This window comes from Gavia stellata, chromosome 9 (genome assembly GCF_030936135.1).
Source record: "Gavia stellata isolate bGavSte3 chromosome 9, bGavSte3.hap2, whole genome shotgun sequence".
Taxonomy (NCBI): Eukaryota; Metazoa; Chordata; class Aves; order Gaviiformes; family Gaviidae; genus Gavia; species Gavia stellata.
Window position 1 is genome coordinate 36,327,779 of NC_082602.1, and position 22,146 is coordinate 36,349,924.

A 22,146-nucleotide genomic window follows, 5' to 3' on the forward strand; every position below is an offset into this window, starting at 1 on the left:
AGGGAGGAGATGGCTGTGTGAAACAGAGAAGTCACAATGGTCATTTCAGTTGAATGAAAGACCTCTGCATGACAAGAAGTGCCATAGGACAGGGGCTCTTTAAAGATGGGCTAGTTCAGGGTGCATGACATGCACTGAATGTGTACAGAGCCTTTTTCATTGACACCAAATTTTTACTTGCATCCGTAGCTCCAGTGCCCACCACAGACTGGCGGTATTCAGCAGGTATTTCATGCCCACCAGACTTATCGCTGGCCTTGCAGCAGCCATGCAGGCTCCCTGCTGCTGTAGGGGCCCATCTGGGGACTGCAGGGCGCTGGGCTGGAGGGACCCTAACCCAGTTCCACATGCCTCACCCCAGGCATCCACCTGCGGCTTTCCGGTGGGAGGAACGGCTGCGAGGGCCGCGTGGAGGTTTACAATGGCAGCAGCTGGGGGACGGTGTGCGATGACTGGTGGGACCTGAGTGATGCCCAGGTGGTGTGCCGGCAGCTGGGCTGTGGCCAGCCCATGGCCGCCCCGGGCAACGCGTTCTTCGGCCTCGGCTCCGGGAGCATCTTCCTGGACGATGTGCAGTGCCGCGGGGACGAGCCCTCCCTCCAGATGTGCAGGCACAATGGCTGGGGTGTGCACAACTGCAGGCACGTGGAGGATGCCAGCGTCATCTGTGCAGGTGCGTGGGCAGCAGAGGCCACCGGCTCTCCCGCAGGTCCCACCAGACAGGTTTCCGTGCCCTCCCCTGGGAGTGGGAGGGCTTACCTCCCTCGGTAGAGCTGGGGTGGCGTGGTGAGGTTGGGGGCTTTTACTGCCTGGTGCTGGATGCATGTGTCATGCAAAAGCCCCATTTTTGCACACAGAGGGCACAGCAGGCTCTCCTGGCTCTCAGGTGTAGGTGCTCAGTGCAGTGGCAAAGAGCAGGATTGCGGGATCACGGTGCGGGGAGGATGGGGCAGCACTGGGGACATGTCAGGCTGATGTCTGGATGGGGAATGGCAGGACAGAGCCCCACGGTCTCATCCCCCATTAGTGCTCCATCCTTGCATTTCCAAGTTCATGTCCATGCCCATGTCCATGTCCATTTCCATGGCCATCCATTGCCACAAGCCTGCTCCATTCACTGCCCTTTCATTCACTTTCTCTTCTTCTCTGCAGCTGCACATCCAAGCCCTGCTGCTGAACAGCCGTACACAACAGGTAATTCAAGCCCACCCAGTTTGTTCCCAGCCTTGCAGCGAGCCCCAACCCAGCACAAGAGGAGAGGAGGGGGGACCTGCTGGCCTGCACCTGCATGGCATAGGGCTGCTGCTCCCCTCTGCCCGTGACATCTCCAGGGTGCATGAATGGTGCCCCTCAGGGGATGGGCCGCACTCAAGGTGTACAAAGAGTTTTCTGCAAATGCCCCAGTGCCCTGAGCACCTCTGCCCCCAGGCAGCTCCCAGAGACACCCCAGCAGGTCCCTGCACACGGTGCATCTGCCTTCCACCTGCCCGGGGTCTTTGCTCAGCCACTGTCCTCCCCTGGCCCCTTCGGGGCTGCACCACCCCAGCTCATGGTCACTGTGGCCAAATCTCCACAACAGCCAGGGAGGTGGGGACCGTAGGTGCTGGGCTGGAGGGACCCCAACCTGGTGCCATGTGCCATGTCCCAGGTGCCCACCTGCGGCTTTCCGGTGGGAGGAACAGCTGCGAGGGCCGCGTGGAGGTTTACAACGGCAGCAGCTGGGGGACGGTGTGCGACGACCGGTGGGACCTGAGTGATGCCCAGGTGGTGTGCCAACAGCTGGGCTGTGGCCAGCCCATGGCCGCCCCGGGCAACGCGTTCTTCGGCCTCGGCTCCGGGAGCATCTTCCTGGACGACGTGCAGTGCCGCGGGGACGAGCCCTCCCTCCAGATGTGCAGGCACAGTGGCTGGGGTGTGCACAACTGCAGGCACGTGGAGGATGCCAGCGTCATCTGTGCAGGTGCGTGGGCAGCGGAGGCCACCGGCTCTCCTGTGGAGCTCATGGCCCTCTGTGCCCAGCCCCCCATGTCCTCATCCCCTCCTCGCTGCGATCCCCGTCGTGGTACCCTATGCCCCAAGGTGGGGTCATGTCTGTGCCCCAGCACCTGTCTCCTGAGCAACACGTCTCACTTGTGGCTCTTTTTCCTCCACACCCACAGCTGCTCTGGCCACCTCGACACCTCCATCAGGTAATGCTCTTCTGTGGCTCGTCTCACCTTTTTTATTTGTGGGCTGTATCCCTGTTGTGTTTTTTTTAATTTGATTTTTTTTTTTCTATGGCAATATCACTTTAAACTTACATGATAATTCTTAGACAGGCTGTGATATCCCCTTGCATTTTAATGATGCTTATTTTGCAGTTATGCTGGTTGGCTGTGGGCAAGCCAGTTCCTCGCTAGGCTCCTCAGCTGGGTCAAGGCTTAGGAAGTGTTGTCTAAATCTCTAACTTTTAACCACATACGTCAGTAATGGCAGGGTGGTGTTCAAGTATTGCAATGTGTAATTTTTGGCTCTTCTGCTTACTAGAGCTGTTACGGTCTTTAGCCTGTTACTTTTGCCTTAGAAAGCGGATTTAAGGTTTAGAGCTTGACCATTCACAGTAGAAAATAGTACAAAAGTGAAGGTGCCTGAGAGCCCGTCCACTCTGATCAGAGGAAGGGGCAGTGTCTGGGTACAGCTGATGCTCCCAAGCTTGCAATAGCCCAAGAATCCCAAAATCTTGAGGCAGAGAGGAGTGTGCTGCACGTTGGGGTGTCCCTGTGCAGGAATATAATATGGGGATTTGTTGCCTTTACATGTCACATCTTGTAGGAATTAAGTTCAGAGCTTGTGCTCACCTTCTGATAAGGAAACTTTTAGGATTATCTGTGTGTTTAACACGAGGATTCGTGCTGGCAGGAACATGAGAGCTTTTTGCAGCTACGCTTATAGGAGAAATAAGATATATTTAAGAATTGGCCCAACAGCCTGCAGTGCTTATTTCAGTCTGAGACCATAAAATTGCAGAGTTTCCTAGAAGACTTGCAACTTATTTATTCCCCAAAGTCCTTAGGGGAATAAAGAGAAGCAGCAGAGTAACCGAGGGGATATTGTCTGTTCAGGAAGTTACTTCCATTTTGACTGTCATGACACCTCCCAGAATCAGACCTCAACTGCGGAAAGGAGAGACCAGAGCAGAAAACATCAAGGTGTTACCAGCCCAGCCTGAAGAGGGTGGTCTGCCACCATGGATGTGACAGGGAATCCCGAATCCAACATGAAAGTAAACCTAAAGCAAAAACAAATATTTGTTTTGATTTGGGTCATACAGAATACCACCTGCAGTCAGCGTGAAACCTGCTTTTCAGCAGCTGCGGATGAGACACGTACAGCTCAAGTACAATTTTGTAGAGGTTACTGTAAGTTCTCTTCCATTTCTTTCTGCAGCACCTTATTTTTGTGGTGGCTCAATCTCAAATTCCTCTGGGATGCTGCAGAGTCCCTTCTACCCTGGAAGTTATCCAAACAACGCTGACTGCGTGTGGGAAATACAAGTAGAGAACAATTTCCGTGTTATGCTCATGTTTAGAGATATTGCGTAAGTAAAACGTTGATTCCCTGGTCAAATAACTAAGTCAAAACTTACTTGAGAAGTTTGAAAACTTACTTGAAACGGGCAACCTTCCCAATTTTAAAGATACTTTCAATAACATCCAGCAGTTGGAAGACCAGAATAAAATCTGGATTACTGTAGTATTTTCTGCTCGCAATTTTCTGCTACAGCTACATACAAAACAAGTAAAACCTCTGCTGTGTAACTTTAAGTGCTGAAAGATTTTATCACGTGTTAGACAGTTAAATCAGAGTTTCTGAAATGCATTTGACAAGGTGCTGACGTTTGTTTGCCAGGATGCAAAGCGGCAGATGCCAGTATGACTACGTTGAAGTCTATGATGGGCCTCCACACTCTTCCCCGCTTCTTGGGAGAATTTGTTCTGGTTCCCTTCCCACGTACATATCCTCTTCAAACATGATGACCGTTCGCTTTCACAGCGATTCTAGATACACCTTCAGAGGGTTTCAGGCTCACTACTCCTCCATTCCAGCAGATCACAACACTAGTAAGTACCTGGTTGGTGTTTCTCAATGGGCAAGCCTGTTTATTGCTTTTGTTTGCAAAATAATTATTTGTGTATATTTAAAGATATTAGGGAAATGAAATGATGCATATGAAATATGCCGGGTTGGTGTGTGAACTGCCTATCTTCTAAATTAAGACAAAACCAACATTTGGTTCAATTAATTCATTTGGTTCAATCATTAACAAATTCCTGAAGCCACTAACACGTTGTATCTTCTTCTACCAGCTCTTCTGTGCTTGCCAGACTACATGCATGCAGTGGTTAGCAGAGACTATCTCCAGTCTCAAGGCTACTCGGCGCAGATGGTCACCCTGAACGACAGTCGCTGTAAACCAACAATCACGTCACATGAGGTTTTATTCAACATTCCCTACAATGGCTGTGGGACGATACGAGAGGTACGCTCACCATTTTGCACACTGAATTGCAGGACCCGCTTTGAAAAGAGTCATGAAAGGGCCATTGTGGTGCACAGTGAACCTGTGAAACCCAGAGGTTTTTAGTGCTTTAGCTTTCCAAGACTTAGGGAATCCCCATGCTTAATAGAAACGAGCTTCTAGGGAGGAAAGCATGGGAGGAAGTTACATGAACTTTCCATGATTTAAAGTAGATGTAGTTTTGTAAGTGCCATGCAGGTTTGGGATGACTGTGTACTACACGATTGGTGTTTTGTACAGATGTTCAATGAGTTGGCTCTGCCTTGGATTTAACAAAGAGTTTTTCTCCACTGATTTCTGTTTAATTACATATTTCAGCAAGTTTATTTACAATGTGTGAGCAGAAAAGACCAACATCAAACTTCTTGGTTTAAAGAGTTTAAGATGAATCTACATTTTCAAATTGTATATTACTCTCTCAAAGCTTAGAACATGGAACGTGACAAAAATGCAATTCCTCATTTCAAATTACATGTTAAACAGGAGAACGATGATACAATCAACTATTCCAACATAATCAAAGTTACATCTTCTGGGTACATAATCAAGAGGAAAAGGAATATTCACTTACATATCAGCTGCAAAATGCTACAGAACAAATGGATGCAGATAATGTATGTTGCTGAGGATACTGTAGACGTGAACGAAAATCAGTTTGGAAGATATGACATGAACATCACTTTTTATCATTCCTCATCATTCTTGCGACAAGTGCATGACTCTCCATACTACATTGACTTGAACCAAAATTTGTACCTTCAAGCTTATCTTCACAGCTCTGACCCAAATCTGATCGTGTTTGTGGACACATGTGTGGCATCACCTGATCCTCATGACTTTAACACTCTGGTCTATGATATAATCAAGAATGGGTAAGAACTTTCTCAAGTCACGAGAAGCATAGCTGTAATACCCTTTCTGCCTTTATTTAAAAGAGTAGAACCAATATGAATTTGTTTAGATCTCATTTTCAAGAGACTGTTAAAAGGGGTCTTTGACTTTTTATTTTTACAGTATGAACCTGGAAATAAGAAATTGCATTTAGACCTTACTACCATTTCATTTCACTTACTTCATCCACGCAAAATTCAAAGTAGTGGGAGTGAGGTAGATGAGATGAAATAGTGAAAACTGGCAGCAGGAATCTATCATCCTAGGTGGTCAATATTTTAGTAAAACAGGTCAAGCATTAGACTCATTTTTTTATGCCTCATATAGTGCAGATTTTAGTAGGAGTCTGTTCTCCCCTCTTCACCACTTCTAGTCTCCTTCTCTTGGAAAAAAAAGAGTTGCTAATGCTCTAGCTGCTTCATAGGACTTAAATAAGTCTATATTTAAAAAGTCTATACTATGCTATGAAAGTTGCAGTTTTATCCCATTGTGTTCTTAGTACCTAGCTATGATATAATTTTGTTTTAATCTATCATATTTTTTCCAGAATGTACATGCGTGTACCCACGAAGACTAATTCTCTTTTTCATTTCTTTCTAGATGTGTTAGAGATTCTTCCTATGCCACATACTACTCCCCCTACAGCCACTTTGCTCGGTTCAAATTTAATGCCTTTGAGTTCATTAGCCGCCATACGTCAGTCTACCTGCAGTGTCAGCTGGTGGTGTGCAGGCTGGGGGACTATTCCTCCCGCTGCTACCGGGGCTGTGTTAATCGGTCCAAGAGAGATGCAAGTTCTGCCGAGGAAAGAGTGAATGTGGTTGTCGGACCGCTTCAGCGTCGAGAAGGGGGTGGTCAGAGTAGGAATACCGGTAAAGTCAAATAAATTTCTCTCGTATTTACTCTAAGACTACTTTGGGGTTCAAGAAAAGCCATAGCTCCGCGTTTTTGACATCTGTCACTGAAATCTGCTTTTGCTAACTTCCCCATAAAAGGGAAGGGATTGTTTGGCTGACCCTAATGTCTACAAATCTCTTCTTCTTTCAACACCTTGCAAACCCCCTGTTTTCACCTGCATGTATAAAAAGTGTAACTGCTTTGGCTGTCCCGAAGGAGAGGTAGCTTGTAACCCATTTTAGTGCTATAACTCTATTGAACGAATTAACTCCAGTCTGCTTGTGTAATGTGATGGCCAGCCGGGAGCAAAATCCCAGCCTATTTGAGAAATATTTAATTCCCTCAGCTGTCTTCTGCTTGTGAAGTTTGCCTAGTTAAGTTGTCATCCCTGCTAATATAAAGCCTGTTCAAACAGTTTAAAGCAACGGAACTGTAAGAAGTTAGCTGATTTCTGACTCCGATCTGGGAACCATCCCTTTTAACGCAGCAGCTCTTTGTGCCCTGATTTTTAATATACTGAGGTCAACCCTCCCCGCCTTCACTCGCAGGGCTGGACTCTTCTGTGCCTCCTCCCCAGGCGGCTCCCGCTGCTGCTGATAATCCCCTCGCGCCAGTGGTTGCTGCTGTCGCCATCCTGGCAGTTGTCGTTTTTGTCCTTGCTGGTTTCCTTGCAAGACCTGCACTGAAGAAACAGCTTTCACATGGGATAATGTGAGATCAAAGCTCAGCATCGTCCATTGAATAACTACAGGGCAAACGTCACATAATATCGGCCGCCAAAATGCTTCAGTGAGGACAGTCACGTATGTGCCATTTGTAAGAAGCTGTGATATCTTTATCTACAATGAATCCTAGTCTGTTACAATGCTTTAGAATAACTGTAATCCTAACACCGCTTAAATGATTAAGAAATAATGTCAACATTCATGTCACAAGTTGTTTGGTACAATCATTGTATCGTTTTTCTCCTCTTTAATTCTCATCTCACATCCTTCTAAGACCTTTTGTCTAATGCCTCAAAATTTTGTGAGCTGGAGAGAAAATATGAATGAGGCATCAATAAATATTTCAAGGTTTATTAAAAGGCAGGAAGATTTAATTTGGGGAGCAGTAATAGGTCATGTCTGGAAAGGAAGTGTAAAAATTGATCTTACCATGGCATCTGGAATGGTGGCTATACAATATTCTAATTATTCTGAGTATTGTTTTCAACGCTAAATTTCTCATTGAAACAGTAATAGATCTGTGCTTATTTATAAAATGCAGAGATTTCCAAGCTAAAGTAATCTGTTATATAAGGAATGCTATTTAAAATCAAAGGAGAGAATGTTTACAAAGCAATAATTCTATTTTGTCTTTCAAATTAATGTCATGATTAAAATACAAATGAATGTTTCACTGTGTTGAAGAGCGTGGTCTGTTGGATTAAAAATCCACCAAGCGGTGGACTGGGTCCCTGCTTCTGAAATACTACGTAGGGAATTTTTAAATGTCTTAATGTAGGTTTCAAAAGGAATGAGCTAATTCTTTTTTCTTTCTGCACATGCAAATTTACAGAAGGTATCTGGCCCTAGGAAGCCAGACTGCTGACTCTTGGTTCGGAAGTGCCTTTTCTTTTGGCTTCCATTCCTTTCTCCCGGGCGTAACACACAAAAGCACACAGTCCCCCCCCCACGATGTTCAGGGAACTCCCGAGGACCTGCCTATCTGCATTTCCCCCATCCCTGTGTTCCCTCTCGGTGTTCCCTCCAAAGCAGATGGCTGATGGAGTCCCTGAGCATCCTCTCCCATCCAAGCAGACCCCGCATCCGCTGCTGTTCCCCCGGCATCACCAAAGGTGGGGACTTCAGGAAAGGTGACAGGAGCTTCCCCTACGCACCAGTGAGGAATAACTGTCTTCTACAGCCAGTGTGTTTCTCCGTGTATTTGACTTTCTGCCCATCGGTTGTATTTTGAAACACTTCTACATAGCACTGTGAAGAGGTGTGAGGTACCTCTGTTTCGTACGAGTGTTGGGCACGCCTCTGTGTGTGTGGCTACAGCAAGGCATTTTAATGGAGTTAAACTGTAAATGGTGGGTAAAAAATGAAAAGAAATCTGGCAGCAAAGGTAAAACAAATGTGCAAACCTCACAGGGAAGGCCTTGAAAGGCTCCTTGGTTCCTCACCTATGGTAGACGTATTTGCAAAGATAAGGAGCAACAGAGCACAGAAATCATCATGCCCTGAGAGGTCTAGAAAAAGTTCCCCAGCCATTTTAGTGTAACTACCGCTGCTTTTTTCTCTCCTGTCATTTCTGTTATCTCCTTATGACACACACCTCCTGCTCCGGAGATCCCTACTATAGCCCTGGTCTCCTCACTCCACGTTGTGGTCCTTGTCCCCATGAACACCACAGCCTGTTTCCCACACAGCTGCTAGGTCCCTCCGTGCCAGCCACCCCTGTGCCACCTCCTCCTTGGCCACGGGCACCACTGCTCACCCAGAGCATCCAAAAGCGCATTAGCTGGAGCTTCCTCTGCACCCTCAGCACCACCACCTCAGCCCAACATCTTCGCAACACATGTTTCCCTAACTTGCTTAGGCAATCTCTTCTCATGCTTAATGGGACTCAATATTGAAATCAGTATCACCGTTGAAAAGGCTTTTCACAGTGCCTACCCTCAATTTTCACCGTTGCCGTTCAAGCCCATTAGTTCTTGCTGTGTCCCTCCGGGCCATGGGGAGTCATTTTCTCCCCTTTTCCTTTAGGTCCATTTTACATATTTGAAGATTGATGTTTTTTCCATTAAGTTTTCATTTCTCTACATTAAATAAATCCAGATTCAAAACAGACTGAGCTGTTAAAGGTGTTTTGTTTTCAATATTTAAGGCTGAACCACACAATCTGATCTAAAGGCTTGTCAAATCAGTTGGAAGCCTTCCCATTGACATGTGTCCTAAACCAAGTGAAACTGTAGATCTCATCCAAGAGATTCAATCTCTTGGAAGACATTTCAGGTCTCACCAAAACGTCGTCTAAATGTTGGAAGACATTTCATGTCTCTTTTGGAGAAGGAAGAGATTTGTTCAATTTTTAATACTTTTGATTGCTGATCACAATAAAATTATTTAATTTCTTTTTTTCCCATGGTTGTATGCTTTGTGGTTGTGAGGAGTTTGGCTTCTCAGGACTTACCCAGCCTTTCAGTGTGTTGTGTGAATTCATAAATCAGGCTGAAATATGCTGGAATTGCAAACAGCCAAATCCCACACAAACATTTACCAATGGTGCATAAAAACATAAAAAGCAAGGTCTGGGCTTTTTTTCCTTTCATGTCCTAGTTGAAAATACAGGGAATTAAAGCCAAAATGTAAACTAAAATTCTTTATTAGGCCTTTTGTTTTGTTTTCTTGTTTATTCATTTTGTGTGGGACCAGCGTTACGCCAACCATATAGTGAAGGCTGGTGCCTGCAAACACAAGGATGTCAAGAACCAGGAGCGTGTGGAGGCCACTGCCTTCGCTCTTTTTAAATGAGCTTTCTGGAGGCTGCAGTTAGGCTTGTGCTTGTCACCTCTTCCACCCTCAGAGAAGACACACCAACCATCACTTGGTAAGTTTTTGCTTTGAACAACTGTCTGACTTTGGTATTAGATTATTTAATTTCTTCCTAGTCTGTCTGTCACTACTCAACTGTGTAGTATGTACTTCTTCACTCAGTAGTATGTATTCAACCACCAGTCTCAGCACCAACTAAACCTGTTGTTTGCAACATCGTGCTAAAATCCCTTGCAAGTGTCAACCTATGTAGTATGAGCTGTGTTAGGAGAGGATAGTGACTGACTTACACCACGTATGGCCAGACCACATAGCTGCAAGCCTTCATAACTCCAACAAAACTGCACATCCCTGAACAACTCCCCGGAAGTGGCACTTGAGAAGGTTTTTTTCATGGAAAGAGAATGGATCCATAGCAATTTGGTTTCAAATACAGACACCTTTTTTGGTAAAAAAATTGTGCAGACTCTATAGGTTGCTGTCATTATGCCATTCCCAATCTTATCATGCAACCTATTTGGCCAGCATTGGGGTTAAAGCAAAGCTCAGAAACAAAGTTCTTGTTTGCTTGTTTGTATGCTGAATTTCCTGTGCTTTGGTGTTCTGTTTATCTTCCTATTCTAATTTTGGAGTATGAAGCAGATAATTCAACTCTGCAGTCCTCCTTCCCAGGAACATACTATAAAAATATTTCTATTTTTATATAATAAATAAATAAACATTGTTTTGTTTCTGTATCTCATAGCTAGCAAGTTGATTCATTTTCCAGTTGTTAATAACAAATCCTTATGTAGATTGAGACTAAAAAAAGCTAATTTGGGATTGCAGGGTATGGGTAAGAAACACAATTTTTCTTGTTTTCACTACTTTCTCCCCATGCCTTGCCATAGAAGCCCACAGATACTCATTGACATCAAGCTGAATAAAGCAGTTAAGCATAATCTTCTGCTCACAGTTCTGGCTTAGGTGTCCTTTAATGCCTGAGACTGCATGCTTGCACCAAATTCCAGTTAAATAACTAAAAGAATATAGTCTGGAGATCACTTTCACTTTATTTTTTTTAATGACTCCATCAAACTCACCAACTATGGGCAAGCTTTTTTAACAGGATTGCACTAGAATCTACCTTGAACGGGCAATCGGGCAGACAGCCACCGCAGCTGGGTTGCTGAATTGTCCACTGCGCTTAATAAACTCAGAGGAAACGACAAATGCATTTCTTGAGGCTGACCCACTGCTGCCCTTTGTTTGTTCAAGATAAAAAGAATTGCAGTCCTTTGCCGTCCATCAACCCTGAACCCAAGCACAATTTTTTGCACAATATCTATTAAATGCCTTATGCTACAAGAAGAAGAGATTTTTCCTTATTCATATGTTTTTCTTTATTTTGGTAGTTTTATTTTCATGGTTTTTTTAATTTAATTTTTATTTGTTTGGCAGTTTATATCTAGCTGGGAAAAACTAAGGTGATTAAATTATCACAGTAGCTTTTGTATTTTGGGAGGTTTTCAATCTCAGGCTCCAGAACTATGACACAAAAAGCATATTTTAACAAAATGACGCCTAGCTGAGGAAACTCATCAGTGACCCAGCTGGGTCACTGAGAGTGAGATTTGTTTTCATTTCCTAGAATAACACTTGAATCAACTCTTTTGCCCTGAATCACCTGGTACCCATCCAAGCAGATTTTTCCTTCTTCTTTCTGAAATAAGTGAATTAGTCACAGGCTGTGATGTAGAAATTAATTGGACTGCTGCTGTTCTAAAGAGCCTGCCAAGTTTGAATGGCCGTCATCTTATTTTTTTGTGGGTTTTTTTCAGTTTTGAGAAACTGAAAGTTTCAGAGAGATAGCTTTTCTCCTTCCTCCTCTTTCTGTATGAAGGCTGTGAGGGCGGTACTTTGTCCTTAGACATAGTCATACAAACCTGTTGAGTCTAAGGAAGTTTTCTGTGGGTCTGTGAGTGACTAAATAGAATAGATAAAATGTGGGTTTTGAACAGTTGCAGTCAGATGACTGTTGCCTGGTAGCCTCAGAGGCTGCAAAGAAACCCAGCTACTGGGATGGGGATGAAGTCTCTTATGGTTTTAGTAGAGGTCTTGTATGACTTCTTTCTTTCTTTCTTCTTTTCCCTCCCTCTCATCCCTGCTCCTTCAAAACCATGCAGATAAATTCCAGGTACATGTCAAGATCTTGTTACTCCTTTCCTTATCTCCCTCCTCACTTCTGCTTATTGCTCTTTAATTTAGGCACTGAGTAGAATTAGGCACTCCGTACAAAGACTGACTTCTGTGCCTGACCAGCTGCTAGCACAAAAGGACCCCAGCTTGAGGGCTCCTCGGTTGCTGCAGTTAACTGGTTAAAAAGGTTTATATAGAGGTTCAGCTAGTGATGTCGAGGCGTTTCTGAAGCATTTGGCATTAGTTACCACCGTCTTCCATTGCTAAGCCTGGAGTCAAGCAGAGCTTTTTTGTATGAGATATGATGAAAACTGAGTTACGCTGATATGAGGGCTCCGTTCTCCCATGCAAAGAGGTGGCAGGGAGCATGACTTCATACTAATGTGGCAAAGCCAGGCCTTCTTTCCAAAATGCTGGATCCTGCCGTCCCTAGTTGCAGGCTCAGAAAGCCAACTGTGAAGCCCCCGTTGCAGAAGGGTGGCCAAAATCTGCTTCTTCAGGTTTTTTTCGAGCTCCTGGGCAGCTTTGGGCAGCGTGCATTTGCAAGCTGCACACCGCATGTAAACACTTGGTCTGAGCCTTGCCAGTGTGAAACAAGCGTTCTTTGTTTCATAAAAGTTCGTTGGATTTCTCTAAGGAATGCATTGTTGAGGAGGACAAGTGGACTACTCTCTGCCAACACTGCAAGGATTAATCCAGGCGTCACATGAGATGCTTCCCGAAGGCTGTGAAGTATGACAGCTGGGATGACACTTACAGATCAAGCTGAAAATTAACTGTTTGAAATACAGACTAGAATTTGTACAGTCTTGAGGGGTTTCTGGCATTACATTTTGAAAAAAAGCATTTTGTTTCCTAGCAGATAAGGCAGTCCTTTGCCCTGGTAATGCCTACAGCTGCAAGCTCTCTGGTGCTCAGGACCTGGATGTGTGAGCCATGGGAGCATGGGGCTAAGACCTCAGCCAGCTCGTGGTACCCCTGCCCTGAGAGGTGTCCCAAATGGGGCTTTCCTTGCTGGGACTCGCTCTGTCTGGGCTCCTGCATAGCACAAGCAGTCCAGGGCAGAGGTGCCGTAAATCCCTGCAACCCTCTCAGCCCACAGAGCCACCCCGATGGACCCCGGGCAGAGCCACCACCGCGGATGTGGCCTGGGGGGGCTGGTCTGTGAAGGGAGGGGGGAACACAGCCACCCCCAGCTCGACTTCGGGACAACGGAGAAACTGAGAGGTGGAAAAAGTCTGCCATCATTTTTCACTTGGCATCACTAATTTTCTCCCTGGCTGCATGCAGCTGGTTCCTCTTGGGCCGGTGGCTGCCATCGGATATGCCAAGGGGAGGGTTTAACCGCTGGTCCCATAGAAGAGAAGGGCTTCAAATAATAAGTAAGGTAACCGAAAAATCAAGGTATTATAAACAAACCCTTGCCAAAAAAAATCACGAGAATGTTTTTAAAAGTTAAAAGTATCTCCATTGTATGAAACCACTAACTTAAAAAGAAATAAGAAGGCTGGTCAAACTGCAGAGCACACCCCTTTAAATCTACATGTTTATAAATTCTGAAACGTTTTATCAGCGTTATAGGGAACCTGGTTAACATGAGCCCCATGCTGACCGCTGTTCGGATGCTACTGCTGCACGGAAGATGTCTGCAGGGGTCAGGTACTGTGCCTTATGTTATTCAGCACTACCTCCCTCTCTCTTCTGTTTTCCTCTAAAATCAATATTGGTAAATTTTGTAACCTGTGTCAAAGTCCACTCAAACCAGTAGACATCATGAGCGTTTAGCAGGCTTGAGGACTGAAGATGCCACAAGATATTTTAATTATCGCTTTAATTAATGTAGAAAACACATATATTGTATTGTATTTAATGTATGGTGGGAAAAAATACGTAACGATAAGTAATTTTCTTTAGTGTACTGGAGGGGCTTAGACAAAAATATAATGACACGCTGAAAGGGGACCCCACCAAGCAGGTAAAAGCATTTGGTAAAAGCATGGTGAGCTGCAGGTCAGTCACAGCCTAGAGCTTAGACACAGCCTAGGTCTGAATTACTGCTTTGGATACACCAGTGTCCGCAGATCTGTTCTTATAGCGAGGTGTTTGTCTGTGACAAGGTTTTTGTGAGCTTTGGGAGTAACATCGGTTTGTGTCATTACCTTTAATATCAACAGGTTTTGATGTTTTAGAACGGAATTTGTGCAGTCAAAAACACTGATGGATCTTAACTGAAAAGTCTGAACATTGCTGTCTTCATTTTGGGTGTGACTTCCCTGTAAAATAACACATCAGTGTAGCACAGGCACCAGACAGATGACCAGCTTTTCTATTCTGGTAGTGCTTAACAGAGAATAAAGTCAAGAACTTCCCCAAATTACATCCATCTAAACATTAAGTCGGGATAAATTAGGCTTGACTTTGTATACACACAGTTACATGAAAGTTCACACCTAACATTTACTCAGAGCAGTACTGCTGTGGATCCCATGATGCAGAGAGTGGATTATTCAGGAATATCCCTCTCTTGTAGGTATGTGCTTTAGGAGCATGGCCTTGCCCCAGGGACCCTGAAAAGCAGGAACATCTAAGCAAGTTGAAAATGCGTGTTCATACATAACTGGTGAAATGAGAATGGCATAGAAGTCTCTCTTCTAACCTGCTTTGTACTACCTTAATTCCTCCTAGGAAAAAATATCTTTGAAAATAAGTATCAGCAAAGACTGCGAAGTACAGCAGTACAGGCAGAAAGCCAGCTGGAGAGACAACAGCATTGCAGGAAAGCATCTGGGGTTCCTGGGGGATAACAAGTTGACCATGAGCCAAGAGTATGCGCCTTGAGCATTGCCAGTGGGTCAAAAGAGGTGATCCTTCCCCTCTACTCAACACTGATTAGACAGTCTGTAGCACTGCGTCCAGTACAAGAGTGTGGCTTCCCCGTACGAGAGAGGCAAGGGCATCCTGCAGCAAGTCCAGCAAAGGGTCATCAAGATGTTCAGGAATCTGGATTACCAGATGTACAAGGAGATGCTGATGGACTTGGGCTTGGTCAGTCTTAAGAGTGTGAAGGGGAGATTTTATTGCCATTTACAGTCACCTACTGGGAGGATGCAAAGATGGAGCCAGTCTCTTCTCAGAGGTGCACAGTGATAGGACAAGAGGCAACAGGCACAAGTCAGAACCTGGGAAATTCCACCTTGATATAAAGGAAAATAATTTTATTGCCATGAGGTGGTCAAACACTGGAACAGGGGTCCAGAGATGCTGTGGGATCTCCATCCTTGGAGATATTCAGTGCTCTTATAGGCATGACCCAGAACAACCTGCTCTGGACCTGCTTCAGGCAGGAGCTGGACCAGAGACCTCTGGAGGTCCCTTCCAACCTGCATAAGTCTCTGATTCTGTCTTTCCACGAAGGGCCCAGGCTCAGGGAAATTCTCTTTTTTCTTTCAAAGAAGTGGCAGTGAGGTTGGTGAATGGATGGAACCAGTGTGAAGGGCATGTTGAAATATTTTACAAAGGAACCTGGGGGATCATTTGTGATGATTTCTGGGATATAAGTGATACAGAAGATGTCTGTAACCAGCAGGTTTGTGGACATGCTGTATCATCTTCAGGAGATGTCACCTTTACTCACAGCCCAAGAAATATTGTCATGGATGATGTGCAGTGCAAAGGGAATGAGAACTATCTGTGGGAATGTTCTCACAGGGGGTGGTATAGAGAGAAGTGTGACAGCCACCACAATGCCAGTGTCATTTGCTTACGTACAGGCTGATATCTTTGTTTTATCAGGAAGAGTTACAATTAATTTTTAATTTTGTCAAATTGAAAAGTGCTCCCCTGAACTAGAAAACCCTTTTCTCAACAGCATTATGGCTCTCTTGCCAGTAACAAGGCTCTTCCCTACACAGAGAATTTCCCTCTTTTGTTTTTTGATCAATATTTGGCATTGCAAACTTCCATCCAGCTAAGATTCAAAAAGTTTTAGAGCATTTTAATCAGTGCCACTCAAAGTCCATCCAATACTTTTATACTACCTTCACATCATTTTAATCACCTGTAATCTGTATTAACCCATTCTATTTGCTTACTACCAAGACTAGGGAGGAGCAGCAAAAAGCAATCCTGAGGCACATTCTGCCCTTACAGAACTAACAAGCTTTCACATGGGAGACTTTTCATGAACTTAAGGTCCTAATCCCACATGCCACACCTTGACAAAGCTTCTATTGAATGCCTGCAGATTATTTATTTGAGTGAGATAATCAGGATAAACCAAAACCAGAAGATTTAGAGTCAGGACTCTTGCAGCCCAGGGGCAGGGAACAACAAGAAGGAACCAGGGCTGTGTCAGATCCCTCTGCAGAAGGAAGTGCCATGCTCAGAATTCTGGCCACCCTAGGTTCTTGCCCAAATTTAACCCTGGCAACATTTTTTAATATCTGTCAGATGGTAAAAAAGTTGCAAAATCTTATCCTGTTTTCCATTGTTTTTCAAGTTGCTAGCAAGGAAAGTCAGCTCATAATCTCATGGCTCATAATTTTTGCCACCTTCAGAACACATGTATTACAAAGAGCTTAATTAGCCAGTTGTTGAACACTTTCTGAAACAAAAACAGGTTTTGCAAAGAAAGGTGAAGTATTATCATAGAATCATAGAATACTTCGAGTTGGAAGGGACCCATAAGGATCATCGAGTCCAACTCCCTGCTCCCAGCAGGACTACCTAAAACTAAACCATATGACTAAGAGCATCGTCCAGATGCTCCTTGAACTCTGACAGGCTTGGTGCCATGACCACTTCCTGGGGAGCCTGTTCCAGTGACCGACCACCCTCTCGGTGAAGAACCTGTTCTAAAAATATAGTTAATTTTACAAAAACTGTGATTGCTAAAATGTGTATTTTGTCTATTTCCTCCTCTCACAGCTTCTATGGGAACTGAAATACCTGGCAATTTCAATTTCATATTTATTCAACCATTTCTATCTTGAAATAATTTTCCCTAGCATAAACAACTTCCTGTTTAAATTATTACCAATTTACATCTTGTTTAGTTTCTTCAGTAGTTTATGCATGAGAAGAACTTCTTAAAAGATAGTATATTTTGACCACAATGAAAGCAGTAATACTGATTTACATAGTTTTCATGAGGCTAACCATGGATTTTTAATCTTTAAGGAGAATTAATAATCAAAACTGAAATGTATATCTGTTTTGCCAGAGTGCTGAAAGGATGGGACGTTTTGTGTGTGAAAAACTTCTTCACTGGACCAGGTTGCGAAAAGCCCAAAGTCTTAAAAAAGAAAAGGCATTGAATAAAACAGTATTTTAATAATTTTATTTGTTGAGTAGTTACCTCACACACAAAAAAAAATCTAAGAGATTTTTTCGACTTTCTAATGAAACTCAAAGGCCCTTAGGGGATATTAAAATGCAAAGAGAAAAGAGAATTTAATTATAAGAGTGTCATGGTCACATTGTGTTGCTTTGGCTTGATTAACCTCATCTCGTGGTCACCCTTGTTTCTATGAGTAAAACCTTGATTCTGCCTCTACTAAGTTTAATACTTCAGTGTTAATATATCAATAGATAAATACCCACTAGTGTTTATCTAACATAGGTCAGTTCTTTCATTACTATTAATCTCATAACCAGTATTCAGCTGGGAATGAAAACCGGATTTAGGTAACTGTGAACATCTCCCTGGCCCAAGCAGGGGGTCTTTGGTTCAAAGAGTGACCCAGGAAAAACCAAGTGATTGCAAATTGCCCCACAATGACACTAGGTCTGCTGGCACTAATCCCATTGCTCTCTCCACCTTCCCTGCAGAGCAAAAGCCAGGAGAGAATCCAGTAGCCACCAGAATTTTAACTTAGTGGTTTGGCATCCTACAAAGTCTCATCTCCTTCAGTCTTCTCTTTCACAGAAGTGTCCATGAGGTTGATAAACAGTAAAAACAGATGTGAAGGTCGCGTCAAGGTCTATTACAAAGGAAGCTGGGGGACAGTCAGTGATGACTTCTGGGACATAATTGATGTGCAGGTCGTGTCCAGACAGCTGGGATGTTGAAAATCCCTCTGCAGTGGGAAATGCACATTTCATTCCAGGCTCAAGGAACATTTTCCTGGATGATGCGCAAATGCCATGGAAATTAAGCCTGCCTGTGGGAATGCTTTCATAAAGGATGGTCAACACATAACTGTGGGCACAGAGAAGATGCCAGTGTGCTTTGCTCAGGTACATTCAGCATGATTTTGTTTATGTGCAATTGTGAATTGTGTAAATTGCAAATCTAATCATCAGCCTGAGACAAGGCTGATGGCAACAAAGCCAGCAGAGCTGTCAGGGTGCGACACAAGAGAAGCACAGTGAAAGCAGAAGTGAATCACGAGCCCCATTGCCTCTTTTGGTTCTCCTCCACATGCTTCAGAGGTGGTTACTGGGAGCAAGAGCTGGTGTTGCATGCTGGGGAAAGGACTTCTGGTCTGATGCTCAGAATATGCTACCAGTGGCGAGTCAGCACCATGGATGGGAGCGTGGAAAGGAGATGCGTTATGTTTTGTGCAAGGTACTGGAGGAGGAAGTGGCTTGGCAAACACTTCACACTTTGGGTTCCACGGGGGTGTACTCCCATAAGAATTCTAAGCTAATCAGACACCACCAGCTGTAGCACAGATGTCCAGATGTGTGTGTGTGTGTGTGTGTGTGTCTGTGTGTTTGTGTGTGTGTGTGTGTTCAAACTGAACCCTTCCCATGCCACTCCAGAATATCTTTTTTAACTGGGCTGGTTTTTTGGTTTTGTTTTTTATTTTTAAACTTAGAAGCCATTCCTAAAGAATAAACTCTTGCCCCGGCTTTTCAACACAAGCTAAAATCTTTGTCTTGATAAAGGTAGTACACACAGCTGATAAAAAAGTCATTTAGTTTTAGAACAAATTAGCCAATATAAGAGAGACACTTCTCACCACTAACAGAGAGCAGACTGAGGTACAAAGTTCTCACCAGTACTCACCAGGTACCGCAAAGGTCTGTTGTAGTGTTTGTTCTGCTGCTGGCAATTAATTAATTAATTTCTTCTGAAATACAACTGAAGCTGCTAAGATAACAATTTTCATGCTGTTCGTATTTTCATATTTCTAATCCACAGCTTCTAGAGGAGACAGGACATCTGGTGAGTCTTGTCATTTCTTTAATTGATCATTCTAAGAATTGGGTATTTACTGGTAAATACATTTTACTTTTGTTTGATGCAAAGGGAAAAAGATAACATTTATTCAAAGAGGATGGAAAAGTTCCACGCTATAGTTCATCAAATGATATAGACGATTATAGAGGACTCAAATGTTGGGAAACCACCTTGAAAAAGAGTGTAAGGTGTGCAATTAAGAACTTACCACTGAATGAAAATCAGGCTCCCTTAGCCTATCTCACTGCTTAGCAAATCGCATTGCAAGCAGATGAAAATCTTGGACATACTTTCAGAAATTCATCCCAGAAGAGCAAAGTGTCCCTCACACGTGCCTGTTTAGACTCTCTAGAAGTCGTTCCCAGGGAACCCAGCCTTCCTGAAAGTGTTGTGCCACTCCAAAGATTCAGTGAACCTGCACAGAGCAAATGGCCACTTCTGTCATTCTTACAAAAATCCGGCCTCTGTATCTTACTGTTTAATTGTGGTGCAAGTACCACGTAGCACCCAAGGGATGTTGGCCTGCTCCAAGTACCATGTCAGGCTGCATGAGTGGCCCTTTTCTGCAGAATAGCTTTTTCTCAAGTCTTGTCCTTTTGGCAATGCAGACCTGCACCTAGCACAAGTGTAAGGTTAGAGTCAGGGCAGGGTGTAATTTACTTCTGCTCTGTCTTTGCTAGAAATATCTCTGTGGCTGCAGAGTGGCAGAAATCGATGTGAGGGACATGTTGAACTTTTTTACAAAGGACACTGGGGAACAGTCTGCCATGATTTCTGGGATATTAGCGATGCCCAGGTCATGTGCAGACAGCTTGGGTGTGGGCAGCCCATCTCAGCATCAAGAGCTGCCCAGTTTGGGGAGGTTCTGGAGTTATTTTCACGAATGATGTGCAGTGCTGAGGGTATGAAGCTTATGTTGTGGCAATGTTCCCACAATGGATAGTCAAGACATAGCTGTGGCCACAATGAAGATGCCAATGCTGTCTGTTCAGGTACTTGCTGCTTTATTTTTTTCATTTCAAGGATTTCCCATAAGGTGCCTTTCAAAGTAGAGCTGAAAAATCATTAGGAGTTGTGCCTGTGATACAAAATAATTTCTTGCTACACTTCTGTGGACTATTTGAGACCTCGCAAATATGAATCTCATGCCTATTTGCCAGCTCAACTCATCACTTTTCTCTTTGGTTGTTCGTACAGGGTCTGCAGAATAAAGAAAGGGGATGAAGATGTACATTACCTTTAAGCCTGGTAAATTGCTGAGGCATCTACAAGAAATCTCAGCAGGCACTTTCACTGTACAGATCGCCAGTCTCCGTGACAACTGTATTTCTCAGTGAGGAATGATGAGGAAATCTTTTTTTGCAATTAATTTTATCTATTACAAACTCAAAGTCTCGGTGATTTCATCTGCTAATCACCTGAGATTGACAAGGCTGAGTATTTTGTGACTAATGTTCTTGATCTTTAGTTTAAGTTGCAGAATACAAACTGTTTCTATTCTCTTCCCTCTATAGAGTCCACTAGGATTGATGCACCCAGTAAGAAAACTGTGAGACAAACTTTGTTGACTTGTTTGACACAGCATTCTACAATCTGGAATCAGAAAAGGGAGCCAGGAGTCCTCCATTCCAGAGATATACTTGGTCCACATTGCACCCCTAACAGTCTCCTCTCTTGGAGAGCACAGCTCCTCGGAGAAGCAGTGTTTGTGTTATTCTCCCGTCACCCCATGCCTTTTTACCTTAGCTAACAGTGCTGTTTGTTCACATCAAAACATTCTTTAGAAAATAATATGTTTATATTCTCCGTCTAACAAGAAGTCTTTCCTGCATTAATCTCACTCTATATGCATTCTGCTGGAAATCTAGCAGGCTTGTGCTTTAATTCTCTCCTCATGCTTGGAAACAATCAGGTATTCAAATAAACTGAAAATAAGCCTGATTACAAGCAGATTGATCCAGCAGAAATGTTTTTGTGACTGGAGATCCAGCACAATTCACCCTAATACATGGAGGTGCGATAGTCAGAAATGTTTTCCGTACATACCTAAGGCACATGTATTGACTGATGTGGTTATAAGATACCATAAGTAAGTAATAAATTCTTCCTTTGCGTAACATTGTTCACTACTCATCCGTCTTTTTTCTATACCAAGTCTCTAACTGCATTAGTTGCCCCAAATCTCACAGTTAAATAGGATATCTGCTTTTTCGCATAGTTCCTGTGCAGAGCACAGTCCTGCCTTGCCAACCTCTCACACCCACCACCCCCCCAGCGCTGTTCCCTGGGGCAGAGAGGCGCGTGGGGCAGGGGAAGGGGCCGCTCCGAGATGTCCCACTGAAGCACTTGTTGCTGGTCACTTAATAGCTCCCGTACCTATTGCATGTGTGTCTGCACAGCCTTACACGTGCAAGCCTGCACTGTGGAAAATAACAGTGTAGAGACAAAACAGATCTACACATCTCCTTATGTGCACTTTTCTCCTCTTACATCTGAGCCACTGAGGACTCAAGCAGGGAAGAAAGTTTTCCTAATTAATTGATGTAGTTAGCCTGATTGTTTCTTGTTGTTTATTTTCTCTACTACTTCATCTTCCCTATTTTGTTATTTACTCATCATCCTCCATTAGTAACTAATAAAACAAAGCTAGGTCAGCATCAGTTCTATTTATCATTATTATTTCCAGTAAATATGTATCAAAATTTGATGCAGCTTTGCACCTACATCTATTATATTCAGCTACCTTATGAATCAAGACCCAGAGCATTGCTACGTCAATTTTCTGAGGAAAATCGAAGTGCCAGACCCATTCTCTTTGCTCTCTTGGAGGTGCCACTGAGGCTGATGGACAGCAGGAACCATGCAAGGGCCCTGCTGCAGTCCTCTACTAGGGTTGC

General features: G+C 43.9%; 1 protein-coding gene across 1 annotated transcript in view; it reads left to right on the top strand.

Annotated features, from left to right (window-relative positions):
• Positions 1-6,335, top strand: part of LOC104256355 (deleted in malignant brain tumors 1 protein) — a 32,232-nt gene extending 25,897 nt beyond the window's left edge. Inside the window, 9 exon segments of the mRNA XM_059821366.1 lie at positions 362-673; positions 1,153-1,194; positions 1,649-1,960; positions 2,160-2,189; positions 3,427-3,577; positions 3,889-4,100; positions 4,347-4,519; positions 5,042-5,430; positions 6,050-6,335. Of these exon segments, the coding sequence (XP_059677349.1) occupies positions 362-673; positions 1,153-1,194; positions 1,649-1,960; positions 2,160-2,189; positions 3,427-3,577; positions 3,889-4,100; positions 4,347-4,519; positions 5,042-5,430; positions 6,050-6,335 (1,907 nt within the window).
• The last annotated feature ends 15,811 nt before the right edge of the window (positions 6,336-22,146 follow it).